Genomic DNA, 18,796 nt, shown 5'->3' on the forward strand with positions numbered 1-18,796 from the left:
AAAAAGAAGGAGGATGAAGAAGAAGGCTCAGATGAAAAGGAGCCAAATGAACCATGGGAATATCCAACAAGGTTGCAGACTAAAAAAGATTTAAAAGATAGTGATAAGAAAAATCCATAAAGGCATCAATAATCTCTATTAATGTGAATGGATTTAACTCTCCTATAAAAAAGGAGGAAGACTTTTAAATATCGAAGAAAACTGGAAATTGATATGATTTGCTTACAAGAAACTCATATTTTGGCCAAAGTCCAACATTTTTTGAAAAATAAGAAACCTGGCAATTTGTTTATAGCAACAGATACAAATAAAAAGGGGATTGGCAATATATGTTAAGGACAAATTTAATCCACAACTACAGAAGATGGAAAAAATTTATTAGAAGAAGTTATGGTGGACAATAAAAAAATCTTATTGGCAAATATTTATGCCCCAAATGATCATCAAGAAATTTTTTTCAAAGACTTACATCTTAGGTTGTCAAATCTGGGCAATTGGGGGTGGGAGAAGCCGTAGTGCTCTTTTCAGACGCTGTCCCTTCGATCTGCTGCTGGCCTGCCTGAGAGATGAGTCAGGGCTCGGAGCGTGCCGTTTTTCCTGCCGACAAGCTGGTCGGCAAGGGGAGAGGAATGGAGGACTTTACACAGCCTGAAATTGACTTGGGGTGGGGAAGGGAGGGAGGAGGAGGCACTGGTGGTGCGATGTCATGGGGGGAGGTGCGGGGGGACGTCGGCAGGAGGCCTCACAACCCGAGAACAAGGCCTGTGCGGCCCACTGCTGGGTCGCGACTCTGCCATTGGGAAACGCCGCTCTAGCATAACAGCCTTCCCAGCTAGTGTCTTGTCTAGATTAAGCTTCAGTTTGTTCTGCCTTAGAACAATTTAACTGCAGCCTTAAGGGACCCCTCTCAGAATCAATCCAGATGCGTCTGGAGTTTTGGATAATGAAACATAGAGCTGGATGTCATCTGCATATTGATGACACCCAACTCGAAATCTTAGGACAATCTCATTAAGTGGCCTTGTATATGTATCAAAGAGCATGAGTGAGAGAATAAAACTCTGTGGCACTCCCCAAGATAAATTCCATCCAGTTGATTCTGCACCTTTGTGACTGGTCAAACAGAACAGAGTGAAACCACCAAAGGGCTATACTCTTATTACTAACTGCATATTCAAGTCAGCGGACAAGAATGGAGTGGTCAACTGTGTAAAAGGTAACAGAGAGATTTAACAAAATCAATGGGGAAGATTGTCTCCTATCCAACTTTAAACAGTGCACTTAAAGCTGTCTTTATCCCAAACCTAGCCCTGAAACCTTTCATGGAAAACAATGCGTAGACATCCAGTCCAATCTTAATTAAAATAGAAACAGAACCCAAGAAGTCTTCACAATATGACATTTCTGAGATTTCTTAAACCTGATATATACTTTATTTTTCTTAAATTATATGGAATTGAAAGAATATTTTTCAAGTGCACACCCTTACTATTGGCATAAAGCTGCTTGACATAGTGACATGTTCAAGAAAAAAAACCTTTGACACAACAGGGAACTGAGCCAGATGAATCAGGAATTTGCCTTATGCGTAAAGAATGGGGTCCTAAGTTCACCTGGTGTTCATGTTTATGGCTAATTTCTCAGCATGCCCATGTATGATGAGTATGAGAATGAACTGAAATCAACTACACATAAATCTACTTTGGCTGTTTTGCCTTTCCATAAAAGGTTGAACTTGATATGAGATGTATATACCCACCAACTTCATGTATGTATGATGTTCCTGAATCCTTTTTGCTAGTATCGTCAACATACAATTTGCTCAAGAGTATCCATCCATCCATCAGACAGACTTTCATGTAGGCTTTTTTTAACTTCTTGGAATATGTAGACTGTAACATATATTTAGGGGTGATAGAAACATGTAGATCCAGCTTCATAAATACTTTATAAATGCCTCTGAGCTATCTTTTTTCTGCATGGCCTTCTTCCAACTGGCTAGTGTACCACACAAAGCAGCAGTAAATCCAAAGCAAGCTGACAAGTTCTCTAAGTAGGGGGTAACGAACAGATCCAGCCTCACAACCAATTCCATCTTGTTTTCTGTTTGTGAGACTTGGTATCCCATTGTGTTCCTCCTTCTGTGGTTTTGAGAAACTCTGCCTGACTCACTGCTGTGCACAGTAGTGTAGCTAGAAGGGACTCCTCAGGGGGAAACTGTAGCTCAAAAGCTTTATGAAAGCGCTCTAGGCTTCCAGAAAACTTGAATTTACAGCTACAGATGTTGCTGCTTGCCATACAGTGAAACAAATTTTAGTCTCTAAACTGAGAAACTGAAAAGTTCACAATAATCAACGAACTGCTTTCACTTAAAGAATGAGCTATACACAATTGTTATTTGGTGTAAGATCAAGAGATTTTAGGTTCTGACAGTGTAACAAATTAATTACGAAAACAGAAGGGCCTGAAAACAGAAGGTAATGTTTGCAGTAACATACTAAGAATACTTTCTCTGAAGTAATCCTCACTGAATAGTCATGAGTAGGATTGTGAGTAGTGCTGATTGGAATTGGTTTCTGGGTTATTCTGATTTCATTCATTGGACTGGGAGATTTGCAAAATGTTTTCATTTGGGGGTTATAAAAGAGCATGAAAATGGCAACAATGAAAATTTACTTCAAAACCTCCAGTAGCAGAAAAGGAATTCTCAGACAATGAAGTCTTGAATTCTCTCTGCACCTAAGTGCTCCTTCTTTCATTTCCCTTATGTTTATTTATGATCTACATACCCTGTGGGGAAAGGAAAGGCTCACATGGGCTACTCTCCGTTTTATTTCCTTGCAATTGAATTTGAAGGAACAGTGGCTTCAGCTTTCCTTCTCACAACATTGATTGGGCAGTTGTGACTCCTAATACATACAAATGTCTCTCAAATACTTCATATTTTGCAGACTGGAAATGTTCCTGAGTTGTGCCATCTGCCAGTGTTACCAGAAGCATTTGATGCTCCAAAAAGTTACTACATTGTAGATCACATTTTTTATTACTTGTTTGCAGCAACTATCCTTGCAGACTTTTTATTTCATGGTGAGCTTTCAAAAGGCAAACTATCTCTAAGCATGGATTTAGGCAGGGTCAGATTAACAATTAAGCCAAGTAGGCACTGGACTATGGGCCCCCACACCTTTAGGAGCCCCAGGTCGGCTCCCCCCCCCAGTTTTCCTCTTGCTTATGGCCAGCCTGCACGCGCAGCCAGCAATTGAGCTGCTCTTTGCCTGACTTGCCTGGTATGGCTGCTGCTGGGATTGTCGGCAAGTTTGCCTCTCTCTACCTCTCCCCCGCAGCTTTGTCAAAAGGGCTTTTGAGAAGGTGCCTGCAGGCTGCAGCAGACGCTGCAGGCAGCGGGGCGGCCTCTCCAACTCTGAGATAATTTGTGAGCCCCCCCCCCAATCTTGTTTTGACTGCCTAGGGGCCTCCATGGATTTAGGCATTAACCTGAAATGTAAAAAATCTCTGGGTTTCTATGTGCATTGTGCTCTTCACGCCACTTGTGTGTATGGTTCTCCTTTATATCTGTAAGCCTTTTTAGGGTATTTATAGATAATTTTTCCCCTGGTATGATATGTTTGCATGTACTACTGAAACACTTACTATGAAGCCCTTTATATCCATATGTGGTCTGAAAATCAGTGTATACACAAACAGGAAAAAATACATAACCTTTTTAACAGTAGAATGTGAAGCAGAAATGTGTCACTAGATACTTGTTGAAATTCTCATTAAAAAGTAATACATAAAAGGCTGGGAAGAATCAATTCATTGTAAACTCTCGAAATACTATTTTAATCTATCTTTAAAAATCTCACTTATAAGGCAGTATACTTCAAGTATTCAGAACAGGGCCAGATGCTTAAAACAAGAAGGAAGTACTATGGATATCACATTTTTAAGAGCTTCATAACTACTGCTCCTTATGAATTTGAAACAGGATTCACATTACTATAAGTTGAGTCCTACTGGACAAGACCAACAGTCTATCTGTTCCCACAGTGACCAAATACATATTCTTAGGAAGCCCATAAGTAGAGGCAGGAAAGGAACACCTCCCCACTTTTGTCCTTTGAACATGGACATTCATTTAGATGCCATGGTTCATACCTGTTGTTGACTAATAGAGCCATCCATCCAGAAGAGAGGGCTGCACCAGTAAACAAAACAAGGAAAGGCAAAAAAGCAGTGAGTACAATGCGAATTTTTAAATTAGACTTGACATGTTTCTCCTATACTTAATATTTCTCCTTAATGTTTCTCCTTAATATTTTTATTTCTGCAAACCCTGTTTAAAGCGCCTGCAGTCTCTTTCAGCAGAGTTTGCAGGGCAATGAACTTTGAACTGGTTCAGTTTGCAAATGAACTTCAGGGTTCAGTTTGTGACTTGGCTACAAACCATGAACCAACACGAACCATATTTTACCAGTTCATATCCATCCCTAATTTCCCCCCCACTTTTAACAATGTATTAAGGTTTTGCAAGATGCACAAGAAAAGTTGAAACAGTATAGGATAGTGTCAAAGTGGAAAAAAACCAATAATACATAAATAAGTTATTCAAAAATACAAAATGGTTATATGTCATGGTTAATATATATCCATTAATTAAGGCATAATTGTCACAATCTTTGTTTCTAAAATTTTCCTAAAACCGAGTCAATAAAAAACTGTTGGAATTACCATAAATTTTGAGTATTAATTAGAGTTACCATAAATATAGAGTATTAATTATATTTATTTGCTTCATATCTATCTGAGATTGTTAAAAATGATTTTGAAGGCAGTCAGTGGTTGTTTTATAATATCATGTGATTTGAGATATGAACGTAGGTGATTGACCTGGAAATATTGCAACCATGGCATGGAAGTACAACCTTAAACTTCTAATTTTGATTCTGATAGGACTGAGTTTTTTTTAGAAATGAGACCCATTAGTGTTGTAATTTTAGCTATTTTCCATGCATGGAAATCTTTATTGTTAAAACCCAGCATGAACTGTTTCTGGTTTAGTAAAGTTTGAAATATGGTAATTTTTGGAAGCAATTTCATCCTATGACTGTCTGTACTGATCTCAAAAAAGGATTGTCCTTAATCTGTGAAAGACGACTTATCGCCTGTACTCAGATAACCTCCTGAATATTATAAGGATGAGTGTAATCCTGTACTAATATTGTCCTGTCTTTAAAGGTAATTTATGTAACAATTTGGTTGGATTTGTAAGATGAATGGTTTGGTAATATTTAAGTAAACTTGGGAAACCCACCTCTTTTTGGGTTGTGTTGCACTGTGATACCATTGATCCTGTGTTTCTTACGGGCCCATATAAAGTCTGAAAGAGATTTCTGCCATATTAGTGTATGTTTTGTTGAGATTTGAATAGGGATAGTCCAGAAAAGATAGATAAACTTTGGAAGAATAAAGGATTTAACTATGTTATACCTATAAATTCAAATTAAGCCCATTTGATATATTAAGTTTAATAAGAATATCAGAGGAGATTTTGTCATTATTATACTTTCTAATTGCCTTTAAATTTAGCAGAATATTAATACCCAGGAAAGGCATAAAAGACGTAATCCATTGATAGGACTTTGAAGATGTAAGTTGTTTGATTATTTGAGTATCAAGATTGATTGGTAGTAAATATGATTTTGATAGATTGTTGACATATAGTCTGGAAATGAGGCTGAAGTCCTCTAATATGGTTTGAAGTGATGATAGAAATGCTAGAAGTCAAGAAAGAAATTAAAGACTATAATCCACAAATAAAGATAATTTATGTGTCACCCCCTGATCCTGAATACCCATAATATATTGCTCCTGTTGAATCCTAGCTAGCTGCTAGCGGTTCTATCACTGTTACAAAGAGCAAGGGGGGCAGCAAACATCCTTGCCATGTCCCGTGATTTAATTTGACTGGATTAGAATAATTATTGTTAATTTTCAGGCATGCTGTGGGTTTGGAGTAAATAGTTTTGATTGTTCTAAAGCAGGGGTGGCCAACGGTAGCTCTCCAGATGTTTTTTGCCTACAACTCCAATCAGCCCCAGCCAGCATGGCCAATGGCTGGGGCTGATGGGAGTTGTAGGCAAAAAACACCTGGAGAGCTACCGTTGGTCACCCCTGCTCTAAAGAATTTGTCTCTGAAGCCCATATTAGCTAGTATCAATTTTAGATAGAATTCAATGGAATCAAAAGCTTTTTCAATAACTAGACAAGATTGCTTGCTAATGTTTTTATTTTACAATAATTAAAGATATTGAAGGCCTTAAAAGTATCCTCAGTTATGTCTCTTCAGAAATAAACCCAACTTCATCTTGGTGAACATATAGCATGATAAATGTTGTTGTTTTTAGCTAGAATAAAGATTTTGTCCTCTCTTTTTGTTTTTTATTTATTCAGAAAAGCAGAGTTAGATATTATGAATCCTTGGAGCACTGTTTTCAATGCTTCCCATACCATTGTGGGTGAAGATTCAAATGATACATTTTCTGCAAAATAATTTTAATGTGTTGTTCCAAGTCATTTGTCAATTCAACATTTTTCAATAAATGTTTAATGACAAGCACATTGTTTTGTTTAAATCAGTGAATAGTGATATTTTACAGTCAACCTAACAGTGGTCTCACCATTTGTTGTGGGCTATCTGGGTTGAGGGGATTTTGCGCAGCAAGGAGGGAGAGGCTAAAATATAGTCTATTCATATATGGGTATAATGACACATGTGGGGGGAAAACTGTATTTTTATTTCATTTGGATGAAAATGCCTACAGATGTCTCCCAGTTGGAAGCTTTCAAAAATGGAAATCAGTTTGGAATTTTTATTTTACTTCTTTTTACTTTGTGTCTTAGTATGAGAGAATTTGTCCATTTTGTAATCAGTTGTACAATTTAATTCCCTTTCAATAAGCACCTCCCCTTCTTGAAAGGCAGAAATCTTTTCCAAAGCTTTTTTTAGAAAGGGAAGTTACTCTTTTTTCAGGATATACAGAAACACAAGTGTTACTAAGGTGTTATCAAGTCTGCCCTTTACAAAAAGAAATCTACCATGGGGATTGGCCAACGTTGCAATGTGAGCAAAACAAGTACGTTTTGCAATTAATATGGCAACCCCTCTAGATCTTGAATTTCTCTTAGCCTGATATTGAAATTGAAACTTGGAAGTTGCAAAAAGTAGGGTTGAGCGGGATATATCATGCATTTCTTGTAAGAAAATAACATCTGGATTTAATTTTGAAAGTTGAGGATAAACTCTCTGCCATTTTATAACATTATTTGTAAGAAACTACTTTAATATTATTAGTCTGCATCATTAACAATCTAATGTACAATTTAAGTTCTCAGGTCTATTCACTTATGTGTGGAAGCTATTATACCACTGATACAAAAATAGATTTGTGAGTTAATTGTGTTAACTAGAGAGTTAAAACTATTACAACACATTTGCAGGCCTTTAATGGCATAATAGTACAGAAAACTATTACTCACTATGGCGCAAAAGTTAATGGTCAAAAAAGTACAAATTACCTTATAAGAAGGTTGGAATATGATATATAATATCTAATTTGAAAGGTAAGTTGATTATTGATATTACTTAGATGCATTGGGTAGTTTTAACAATATATATAGATTATAGCGCCGAAATATTTTTATGTATTTTATGTTTTTGTATTATTCTATGGTTTATGGTTTTAATGTATTACGGTATTTACTCATGCACATGCATGTCTATGTGAGCCGCCCTGAGCCCGCCTTGGCGAGGAGAGCAGGACACAAATGGAATAAAATAAGTAAATAAATACATATAATGTAATCATTAATGTAAACTTAAAAGTTGATCTTGCACTGGATTTAAAAACTATGAATAAATATGACTAAAATTCACTTATGTGTAAGGAAAAAATAAGTCTGATTAATAAATTGTAAAGCTATTGTGTATATCAAAATTACTATGCTCAAATATAAGAATTAATTTTAACACTAAAAGACTAATCAGTTAACCAACTTCCTTATATAATAAAACAAAATTATTGCAACAATATCACGACTTAACACTGTACTTCCTAATAGACTTATTTTCAAGTATTTCTATAATATCAAATTCATTAAGCAATAGTAAAAATCAGTAAAAAGCTAGATCTACCATTCTGTGGTTATTTTGACAATGGCTATATATATATATAACTAAAACACCAAGCACTTTATAACTAGTAATACAAACAGTGTGACTTTCACTAAAGATAGTTGATAATATGACTGTCAACATTAGGAAGTATGTTTTAAAATCTAAAACAAAGGGAAAGAATATTTAAGGGCAAGTCTTACTCCTTAGACTGTGTAACACCCTTACAGTGCAATCCAAAGAGCACTTTCCTGGGAATAAGCCCCATTTAATAGACCTTAGTAAAATTCAGAGTAGACCTGCTTAGGATTACTCTCTTAGACTGTATATCCCATCCCATTCTTTCCCTTTGTTGTATTTCCTGCATATTTCAGCTTTAGCTAAATTATAAACTAATATGATATAAAAAGAAGAGCACCTTCTGGACTGATGAACGTTAACTTCCTGTTAAGCAAACTTATTTAGCAATATAGAGCTCTTAATCTCTGTCACCCTCCCACCCCTTTCCCAACTGTTCCTTAGTAACTTTCCCCACAAGATGGATTTATAAAGATCTTATAAAAAGTAGTAAATCTGCAATTAATTTGATATTAATGGAAAGGCTTATCTAAAAAGGGGGAGGTAGAAATTAAGAGTAAAGGACCCGTGGTCTCCTTTTGAGAACGATCTCAAAAAGAGAGTTAAGAAAAAACTTGCACCACCCCTAAATCTAACAGGTCACAAATAGACAGAGGGGCGCAAAAGAACATAAGAACATAAGAACATAAGAGAAGCCATGTTGGATCAGGCCAACGGCCCATCAAGTCCAACACTCTGTGTCACACAGTGGCAAAAAATGTTATATACACACATACACTGTGGCTAATAGCCACTGATGGACCTGTGCTCCATATTTTTATCTAAACCCCTCTTGAAGGTGGCTATACTTGTGGCCGCCACCACCTCCTGTGGCAGTGAATTCCACATGTTAATCACCCTTTGGGTGAAGAAGTACTTCCTTTTATCCGTCTTAACCTGTCTGCTCACCTTTTATCCGTCTTAACCTGTCTGCTGTCTGTCTGCTGTCTGTCTGTGTCTGCTCACCTTTTATCCGTCTTAACCTGTCTGCTGTCTGTCTGTGGGGGTATTAGCATTAGCTAATACCCCCACATTTCCACCCTTTATATGTTTACAATAAAATATTAATATAGATGCAGCCTATGGATTTTGTATGTGATTGCTTGTTTGAGACACACTAAGGAAGGGGTGTCAAACTCATGAGGGCTGAATCTGACATAAATGTGACCTTGTTAGGCCGGGCCATGGAAGATTGGGCCAGGCCATGGGAATGGGGATTTCAACCTGGGTCTCCCAGATCTTAGACTGAAACTCTAAGGTATGCATGATTGAATACTCACTCAAGCATCAAAAATCTTGCTGTCCCGGGAGAAGTAGCGTTAAATGTAAGTTTACATTTGTAAATTTTCTCATCTAATTCCATGGGTGCTGGAATCCAAGTTTATGTAAGAGGGATAAGACAGAACTGAAGTCCTCAGCCCATAGGGACACTCCAATATGTTGAACCAAGAGTTTTGCAGAAGTAACCTACCAATATTTTATTTCAGCTGAGCATAGTTGTGAAGTGATTGGTTTCAGTTCACATCGCCGGAATGCAGCTTCTTTAGCCAAATCAGTATACACTTTTATTTTATGGTAAGGATAAGGGGAAAAACATGTTTACATGCTTCATTTAGGATCTTGCGGTGAGTTTTGAAGTCTAAGAAAGTGGCTATGATATCGCTGGACCCACATCTGTTGGGGTTTGTTAATTGACCAACTCTGTAAGCTTTCAGTATTATAGGTGAAATATTGTCTTTGATCTGTAAAACAGAGGCAAGCCAGTGTACATAAAAAGAGAGATTTCTTTGTGTTTTTCTGTGGAAAGCTTCTGAATTTCAGGTTCACTGACATACTACCATTTCTAATGAAAGCACCCAATGTCTCAGAGTAGTCTTATCCGTTTGATCTGGGTTGAGTGAATTTTGCTCAGCAAGGAGGGGGAGGCTATGCGTACAATATCACCTGGAGGGGAAAAGGTGTAATCTTCATTTGGATGAAAATGCCTCCAGATGTCTACCAGTTGGAAGTTTTCAAAAATAGAAATTGGTTTGGAATTCTTATGTTGCTTCTTTTTACCTTGTGTCTTAGTATGAGAGGATTGTTAGGGATTTTTCCATTGTCTTTTCTGAATTTATATCAATGTTTTTCAAAGTTTTTTGTTTTTTCTAGTTGTAGTTGTACCAGATCAAATAGTGTTGTTATGTTGTTAAGGTTCCTGGCTTCCATTTCTGTCATAGCCTGGAGTAGATTGGGTTTCATTCAGCATCACTGGAATTGGCTTTGTTTGACTGGAGACCATTTTAGTAGTACTGTGATAAACTGCGGACTTACTTTTGCATGTTTTATTTTGCTGAAAATATCTTACTTTTTTTTTAAATAATCATTTGACTTCAGTTTTTGATTTGCTTCACCCATGAAATGAGGCAGGTTATTATTCAATGTGTCTCAGTGTTTACTATAATCATGGTGAGGGATGAGGACAGCTAAGGGTTCAAGTGACCATCTTGAATGGTGCCATGCCACACACCCCTAGGTGTAAGTGTGAAAGAGCTACCTTTGTCCAGAAACGTTTGCACATTATTCTCTAGAATTATTATATATTCAGTATTTCTAAATCTCCAGTGATAGGGATGAAGGAGTTTAATTATCAATAGCTACATATAGGAAGATGTGTGTTTAAGCTATTCAGAACTTTTATATATCATTCATATCGCAAATAGGTTTGCACAGGGCTTTTTTGAGCAGGAACCCAGGAACACAGTTCCGGCTGGTTTAGCATCATGGGTGTGTGGCCTAGTATGAAAATGAGTTACTGCTGGGCTTTTTCTATAAAAAGGCCCTGGGTTTGCACTCCAGATCCATGCATGAAGAATGCTATTGAAATGCTATTGCTGTTATTGTTATTGTGAAGCAAGCCATTATGTTAAAATTAAATCCTTGGTAATGTAAGTTTTACACAAAGCTACTAAAGGGCAAGGAGGCATTAGGAGTTAGTTTTAGAAGGGGAAGGGGGGAAAGTTCCTTGGGATTATATGCTCCAAGAACAAAGGCTTGTCATAATGATAAGTATTTGCTTTCTTTAATCAGGCCAAAAGAGTACAATGGCACTGATTAATGATTGGCAAGCCACTCTCATGTAATGCATTGGGTTTGGAACTCCTCTTTCATTACCAGGATCTTTTGGATTTTCATTTTAAAAGATCTGCCTTTGATTAATGAACAATTATTTTTCGCTGTTCTCAAACGATAGCTCTTTCTTCCATAGTGATGTGTGCCTTAATTATCTGCATGACAGGTCTAGTGCTGGTAGCTTGTGTGTAGAAATATTTGCACAGTCTATTTTTTCACAGTAGTGCTACAAGACATCATTATAATAAAGTATGCCCAGTTCATAGAGAAACTAAATGGCTTCCTGTGAATGAAAGTGCATGTGCAAGCCAAAGTGCTATTTACCAAAAAGGGCAAGTTATGTGCCTTTGTTCCCATTGAAATCAATGCAACTTCCCATTGATTTGATTATGTCCAATGTAACATCTGCTGGAGCAAAACAGTTGATATTCCAGCACTAATTTATGAGATTTACACCATGTCCTTCTACTTCAAAGCACTTAGGGTTCAAACTATTTCCCCACCTGTTTCATTTCCCCCATTTTTCCCTGTAAAGGGCACCTCCTAGAAGAGGAGGGGTATTGAGGAACATCACTGTCTACAGATCTCATCATTTCATCAGTTGGAGATGTCACTAGGGATTCAACAGAGTTTTCCACTACTACCAACTGATCCAGAAGTCTCCCTGATGGACCATACAAATTTATCCACCACTAACTACATATTAAAAATGTTAAATACCTTCCATGCTTTAAGGTCACTAGATACCTGCTTGGTGCAAAATAATAGGTTCAGCACACATGATTTTCTGAAGCCTGAAAGTTAGGTTTGCCAATTCCAGGGTGTAAAATTCCTGGAGATTTGGCAGTGAAGCCTGTGGAGGACAGGAGCCTCAGAAGAGTATAGAGCAGGGATGTCAAACTCATTTGTTATGAGGGACGAATCTGAAATAAATGAGACCTTGTTGGGCTGGGCCATGTTGGGCCAGGTCATGTGTGTACCTATTTAAGATTAGGTAGCAGAGATATAAACTTTATAAAGTACACAGACAAACACAATTAAAGATTCTTTGTTTAAAAAAAACTTAAAACATGCTCAAAAATTAGTACTGTTGGTCTTAATGGTGCTTTCTTTGAATTTCCATGGGATTCAGGGAACTGGGCAAAGGAAGCTCTGGCTCTTTCCTTTCTTCCCCAGGGGACCAGGAGGCGGAGGAGCCTCAACCAATGCAGAAAATAGAGGTTTTGCTCTGTAGCTCCTATGTGATTGAGCAAACCTTGCAAAGCATGCTGCAATGCAGAAAGAAGCAAGAGAGAGGTAGAAGGAAGCAAACAAGAGCCAGTTGCTCAGGGGCCTGATATGAGCCCTCTGGGGGGGCTGATTCAGCCCCCCCGGCCACATGTTTGACACCCCTGCCATTGAGTATACCTCCAAAGCAGCCATTCCTTCCAGGGGAACCGATTTCTAGTTTGGAAATCAGCTGTAATTCTGAGAGATCAACAGTCCCTACTCGGAGAATGGCAGCCCTACATGTTGATATAACCTGGGACCAGGCAAGGAAGTCTCTGTATGAATGCTTGAAGTCCTCTATGAGCAGAGGTCCATCTGTGGCTATTAGCTACAAGGTGGGGAGAGAACACTATGCTTGCAATCACACACACTTAATAATGCATTTTCAATCCACTTTCAATGCACTTTACGACTGGATTGTACTGTGCGAACTGGCAGAATATGGTTGGGAAGTGCACTGAAAGTGGATTGAAAGTGCATTATTTAGTGTGTGTGATCACAGTCTATGTCTGGGGCAGTGATGCTCTGTATTCTTGGTGTGCTTGGGAGGCAACAGGGGGGAGACTCTACTGGTAGACCTCCTGTTGGCAACTGAGTTTTGGTCGCTGAGTGGCACATAGTGTTGGACTAGATGGGCCACTGGCCTTGTAGCAGGGAAACCCTATTTATACATTACCACATTCTGCCGAATCAATAACGGAGGCCGCGGACACGAGGGATCAGGAAAACAGCTTCTTTATTTAACGTGCATAAGCGCTCTATACACGGGCATCAGAGAGAGAGTCTGGACTCCTAGCTCTGAGCAGCGAATTACAATTGCCTGTCACCTTTTATTGGGTTCTTCCTCCCCAATTGCCAACTCAATATACTACGTTTTCCACTTGTGGGAAGAGGCCTACGTCACATTTTCACCACAATTCGGGTTGTTTTTCAACCTTCTGGGTTCTTCTTAGGACCCTTCTTAGGGCTTCTGTAAATCCTAGTTCCTCTTTCTCTAGAAACATTCTACCCACACGCCCACGATTTCTTGCTCCATCTCCTGCACCTGTCTTGCTTCTTCTTAGGCTCTGTTCTACCGTTTTCAGCTTGTGGTTTTAACAAGGTCAATGACCTGGCATAGTTCCCTTTTTGCAAGCTAACACTCCTTTGCTTCAAGCTGCTATAGAAGATTATTTCTCAAAAGCACTCTTACATATTTCTATATTGATTAAATATTGGTATTAATTCTTGGTCTTATTGATCCACTGCTATATTCCCCTCTTTCAAACGGAGTTTGATTACTTATCATGACATCCACAAACCATCATACACATACTAAAATCAACCTACTTAAAACCAAACACCAAACCCATAATACATTTGATAATCAATCAGCTGGCTGTTGCTCGAGGAATTCCTTCTTCTTCCCGGAGTGTAGAGCAATCGAGCTCCCTAGCTGCAACCGCACAGGAATTGACCGCTCCACGCCCAGGGAGAGTCATTCCGATGCCTGTGGAATCCTGCCATCCCCGGTAGGCCAGGATCCAGAGGGCGTTGCCTGTGGAACCTCACTACTGCCGGTGAGTGAGGTCCAGAGGTCGGGCTTCAAGCAATCAGGTCTGGGGCGAATCTCCACCTGGAAGGCCTATCTAGGAAAACTTTGGTTAAAACTGCATAGCAAAACAAAGTCAGGTTCAATACAAGCCTATCTTATCATCATAACATTTCAACAATTCAAAAAAACCATTCAACATAACATTTCTTTCTAGGGCTGGGTTTTCTTATCTTAACAATCTCCCAAAGGGCCTTTCATGAATAAAATCACAAAGAACTGAATCTTTTGTCTTACTTAAGCATCACAATATATGGCCAAGGCACTGAGCAATGTGTCAAGCTAAAGCTAGCTTTGGGCACATTTAACTACCTAACTCCTTCCAGGGACCAACCTACCTTTCCCCTTCCTCTGTGGCGAGCTCTTACTAGCAAAGGAAAGGCAATATTTCTTTTTATTTTAAGCACAAAAAGCAAATAAATCAAAACTACTTCAAAAGGGGTCCCTTCTTCGTGACTTCACATCAGGGTTTTAACAGGTGGGATCCTCCTCCAAGCCTTCTTCTTCCTGGAAAAGCTTCCTGAGGTTCAAAAGGGCAGAAGCCTCTGCTTCTTCCTGGAGAGGCTCTTGTGGACTCACATCTATTTCGGGGGCCAGGCCGGCTGCTTCGTCTATGCCTTCTTCGTTTCCGTGCTCATCTCTCTCTGGTATCGCCTCAATTGCAGCTCTTACGTCTGAGACCTCGTTCCAAGCTGTGTGGTTTCGCTTGTAGGGGGCTAGATACCATCCTGTGGCCACTCTCATGACTCTAGGTTCACGCATCGCATGCCAGTGGTGGTCGAGCACTCCCCTTCGGCCTCTTCCTCTATCACGAAATTGGGGAGGGGCGTCTGAATGGATCCAGTGCCCCCTCCCGCTGCAAAAGGCGCACTCGTCGCGTGCCAATGATGGCCTCATAGCCCTGGGCCTACCCAGAGGTCGGGGCATCTTTTCCTCCTGATCGTCTGGGGGCCTTCTGCCTCCACCACGACCCTTCGAGGTCTTCTTTCCTGTCTCAAGGTCTTCCTGGGCATCTTTAAACTCTAGGGCTTCATTCAGCTTCTTAAACATCAGAAACCGTTCGCGACCCTTGATCTTGAGGTTATAGGTACCTTCGTGCGTGCCGAAGGTCTTCGCAATGGTCTTCTTCCAGTGCTTCTTCCCAGCCGGAGCCGCTGTCTTTCTGGCTCGTCCCTTACGACCGATGTTAGGGGACCCACTTTCTTCCAGCTCCTGGCTCCCGTCAAGGCAGACGTCAATCTGGGCCTCCTGCGGCAGAGGGGACGATGCCATCTCCTCCCACTCCTCCAGCAATGGCGTTTAGCAACTGTACAAGAGAAGAAGCTTATTTAAACAATTCTCTCAGTCAGCCCTTTATTTTCCTGGGCAAGCAAGACCCCAACTCAGCCTTTTGCTGCTTTTCTTCACTTTTGTGGAGCCAAACTTGGTAGCTGCAAAAGAAGCCACGGTGAAAGTCGGACCAGAGGATTTGTCTGAAAATGGCGGTGGGGAGCCGGACAAGAAGGTTGTCTGACCCCTAGCGGGGACAAACGCCGGAGCCTCAGGGTTAAGCCTGCTTCTGCTTTTGCTCTGTCCCTTGGCTGTGCTGCAGCCTTTATTGTCTTTCAGATACACGGTCTCGACCGGCCCTTCTTCCCCAAATCGGTAGGAGACTTCAAATGGGTCAATCCACACAATCAATTCCGCAGGAAGGCTGTCCTGGACATCCTCTACAGTCAGTCCACTTCTTTTGGCAGCTAATTCTACTACAGAGTCTCTGGTCTTTCCTATCCAAATACAGCGATAGGCGGACCCCCTCAGGGGTGTCTCTGGGTACCAGTGGCCTTCATATTTCCTCTCAAGTAGCTGCTCTAATTCTTCCCTAAAATGGTCAACCCTCCTTCGTGGGAGCCAATCGTACAGGTAAAAGGTGATAACACTCAAGGCTTCTTTCACCTCCTGATACATGCTTAACGGAGATAGAGGTTGCCCTGAATGCCTCCAGGGCTAATCATGGGTCGGAAGTTGGGAAAGGGCATCACGTGACTAACGTGGTTTTCCTGTGCCAACTGATGCAAGGGGCAGAGGACGAGGGCAAAATTCTAAAAAAGGTTCGAATGACAAAAGACGGGGAGTCTTGCATTGGGCTTAAAGGACCAGCTCCCTACAACTGAGGGCAGCAGAAAACGCTGCTCTATCTAATTCCCAGGGACTTCCTAACTAGAGTGCCTTGTCCAAGAGGTGACCATCCGGAGATGCCACACCCGGCAATTGCATACCACTCAAACTACACACCCACATTCAATTAATGATGTGCAAGTTCAAGTAATACACAGCCGCCGGATCCCTATGACATGAGCATGGCAATCCCATTACAATCATAAAACAAAGTAAGCACAGTTTCCCTGGTTAACAGATAGCATCTTTTGGGGTCTCCAGGAATTTCTCCTGGGGTAAAAACACATACACTTTTATTGCAAGTTGCTAGGCAGCCCATCCACACCCGCGCTCAGAAAAAAACGGGAAGTGCCAGTGTGAATCAGCTACCCAGCAGCCCGCTCCCCCCCGTTTCCTCCGAGCGAGGCCAGGGCTATGCAATACTGCAGAAATATTTCACATCACCACAAGCAGCCTTTACACTGCCCTGCGGCTGCTAGTAATGTGAATCGGTGACTGCTCTAATCTTAACTTCTCCCTTTACTTCCAGCGCAGGCGTCCGCCTGGCTACAGAGGAAGTTTTTCTCCAGGGAACACCTGGTACTACTCACACCAGTATCATCTAAATAAGCACATGCATTATCTCCTCGCACAAGAAACTGATCAGCAAACTCTGTGCCATTTTGCCATTTCCACACTGGGCCTGTCTGTTTGGAGAGGCCAATCCAGTGGTGTACAGGGCGAGCCAGATTTACTAGAAAACTCAGATCCCATTGTGAATCAATCAATGCCAACGTGGCACCAAAGGTGGTGCATTTAATCTTACTGCTATTCCAATCCCTTTCATCTTCAGATTTATAATAACATTTCCCATGGTACCCAATCCAATGTTGTGGGCAGGCAGTGGTGCCAAGAAAGGGGCATGGTGAGCAAGGCTGTGCCTTTTGGACAGCCATTACAATGATAATTATAAGCAGAACTGCACCCACAAGGGGAACTGCTAAAGACTTCTGCTTCCATAATACACTTCGGGAGCCCACAGCTGCTGTACGCTGCTGCGGGGACCCTTCTGGGACATCTAAAAAATCCAAACTCCTCATTTTCCTCCAGGAGTTTACCTATGCCACAGTCCTATTTATAATCCACCCCAAACTCAGACCAATGATTTGACGAGCTGCCCTTGACTGCATTAGTCTGAGTATGAAATAAACCAAAAAGGCGACTCGTCAAATCCTCAGGGGCGGCCCAAGGCTGGGTGGTAAGTCAACCTCTAAGCTTCCTGGGGTGGCTGTCCGACCTTTGATCTTCCAAGCCAGTAGGGGACCCTCCCGAGTTTTCCTTAGGAAGCACCACCGTGTGCGTCCTACGCCTCCAGTCGGGCCCCTGATTTGACCTCCTAGCAACCAAGCAGTCGTCTCCCCCTGTTCTCCTACCCACAGGCAGATATTATGCCTGTGCCTATAGGGCACTGGAGTGCGCCAGCAAAGGGTCAGCAATCCCGGGGTGTTGATCCAAGGTCCTACCAACCTACGGAACCTCCGACGGGGGCTCCAGTGAGGCTGATCCTGCAACTGATAGTCTGGGAAGGGATTCATGCGGTTGTATTAGCGAGGTATCGTCGAGGTACTGGCCGACTAACTGGCAGACTACTGCTTCGGTATTAAAGGGGTCCCACCCAGCATCCAAGGTCGCTACGTACCAGGCCAGTTCAGGCTCGACCTGTGAGCTAAGGCTAAGTGAGCTCTCTCCTTCAGAGCAGCGCTTACAATTTCGTGAGTGAAAATCCTTCACAGCTAATGGGTGCTGGGCAATCAGGGGGGACCAATTTACCGCCCTCTCACAAGTTACAGGATGGGCAGTTTGGGACTTAATCTCCCAGGCACAGATGCGATCCCCCTCTTTTTGTCTAAGAAAATACCACCGCGCCCAGGTGCCACTCCCCCCAGTGAGAGTCTTCGCTCGTCGCTTAAGTAGCCACCCAGTTGTTGTATCGTTGGACCCTTCCCACAATTGGACCCGAAGGTAGGGGCAAAGGGCCTCTTCCCAACAGAGGGACAATTTATTTGGGGTGCGCACCCAAGGACGAACTATATAATAGAACTTATCGCCTGGAGCTCGAAAGTCACAATCTTCCCGATCGTAGAAATGCCTCCCCTCTTCCCTGGGAAGGGAGGGAGAACACATAAAACTCTTAACTAATGAGGAGGCGCAAAAACCTCCTTCCTTCCCCACTTTTTGAAAGCTCAGGAAAGAGAGTGGGGTACCTTGCCAAAAACCTATAGCAGGATGGCAAGCACAAAAACAGCAGGGGCGTCCCCCAGATGATAAGTCACTGATGGTTAACCAGACAGACAAAACATGGCAGACATAGTGGACACACAATTTCCCTAAACAGTAAA

The 18,796-nt window shown here is 41.2% G+C and overlaps 1 protein-coding gene across 1 annotated transcript; it reads right to left on the bottom strand.

Annotated features, from left to right (window-relative positions):
• Positions 1-15,614: 15,614 nt before the first annotated feature.
• LOC132589640 (protein Tob2-like) lies at positions 15,615-16,208 on the bottom strand. The gene has a single exon (XM_060262382.1). The coding sequence runs from the start codon at positions 16,206-16,208 to the stop codon at positions 15,615-15,617; it is 594 nt and encodes a 197-aa protein (XP_060118365.1).
• Between the last annotated feature and the right edge of the window lie 2,588 nt (positions 16,209-18,796).

Source organism: Heteronotia binoei, chromosome 21 (genome assembly GCF_032191835.1).
Source record: "Heteronotia binoei isolate CCM8104 ecotype False Entrance Well chromosome 21, APGP_CSIRO_Hbin_v1, whole genome shotgun sequence".
Classification (NCBI taxonomy): Eukaryota; Metazoa; Chordata; class Lepidosauria; order Squamata; family Gekkonidae; genus Heteronotia; species Heteronotia binoei.

Coding starts and splice junctions, on each gene's coding strand:
- LOC132589640 (XM_060262382.1), bottom strand. CDS start 16,208: ATGTATCAGGAGGTGAAAGAAGCCTTGAGTGTTATCACCTTTTACCTG.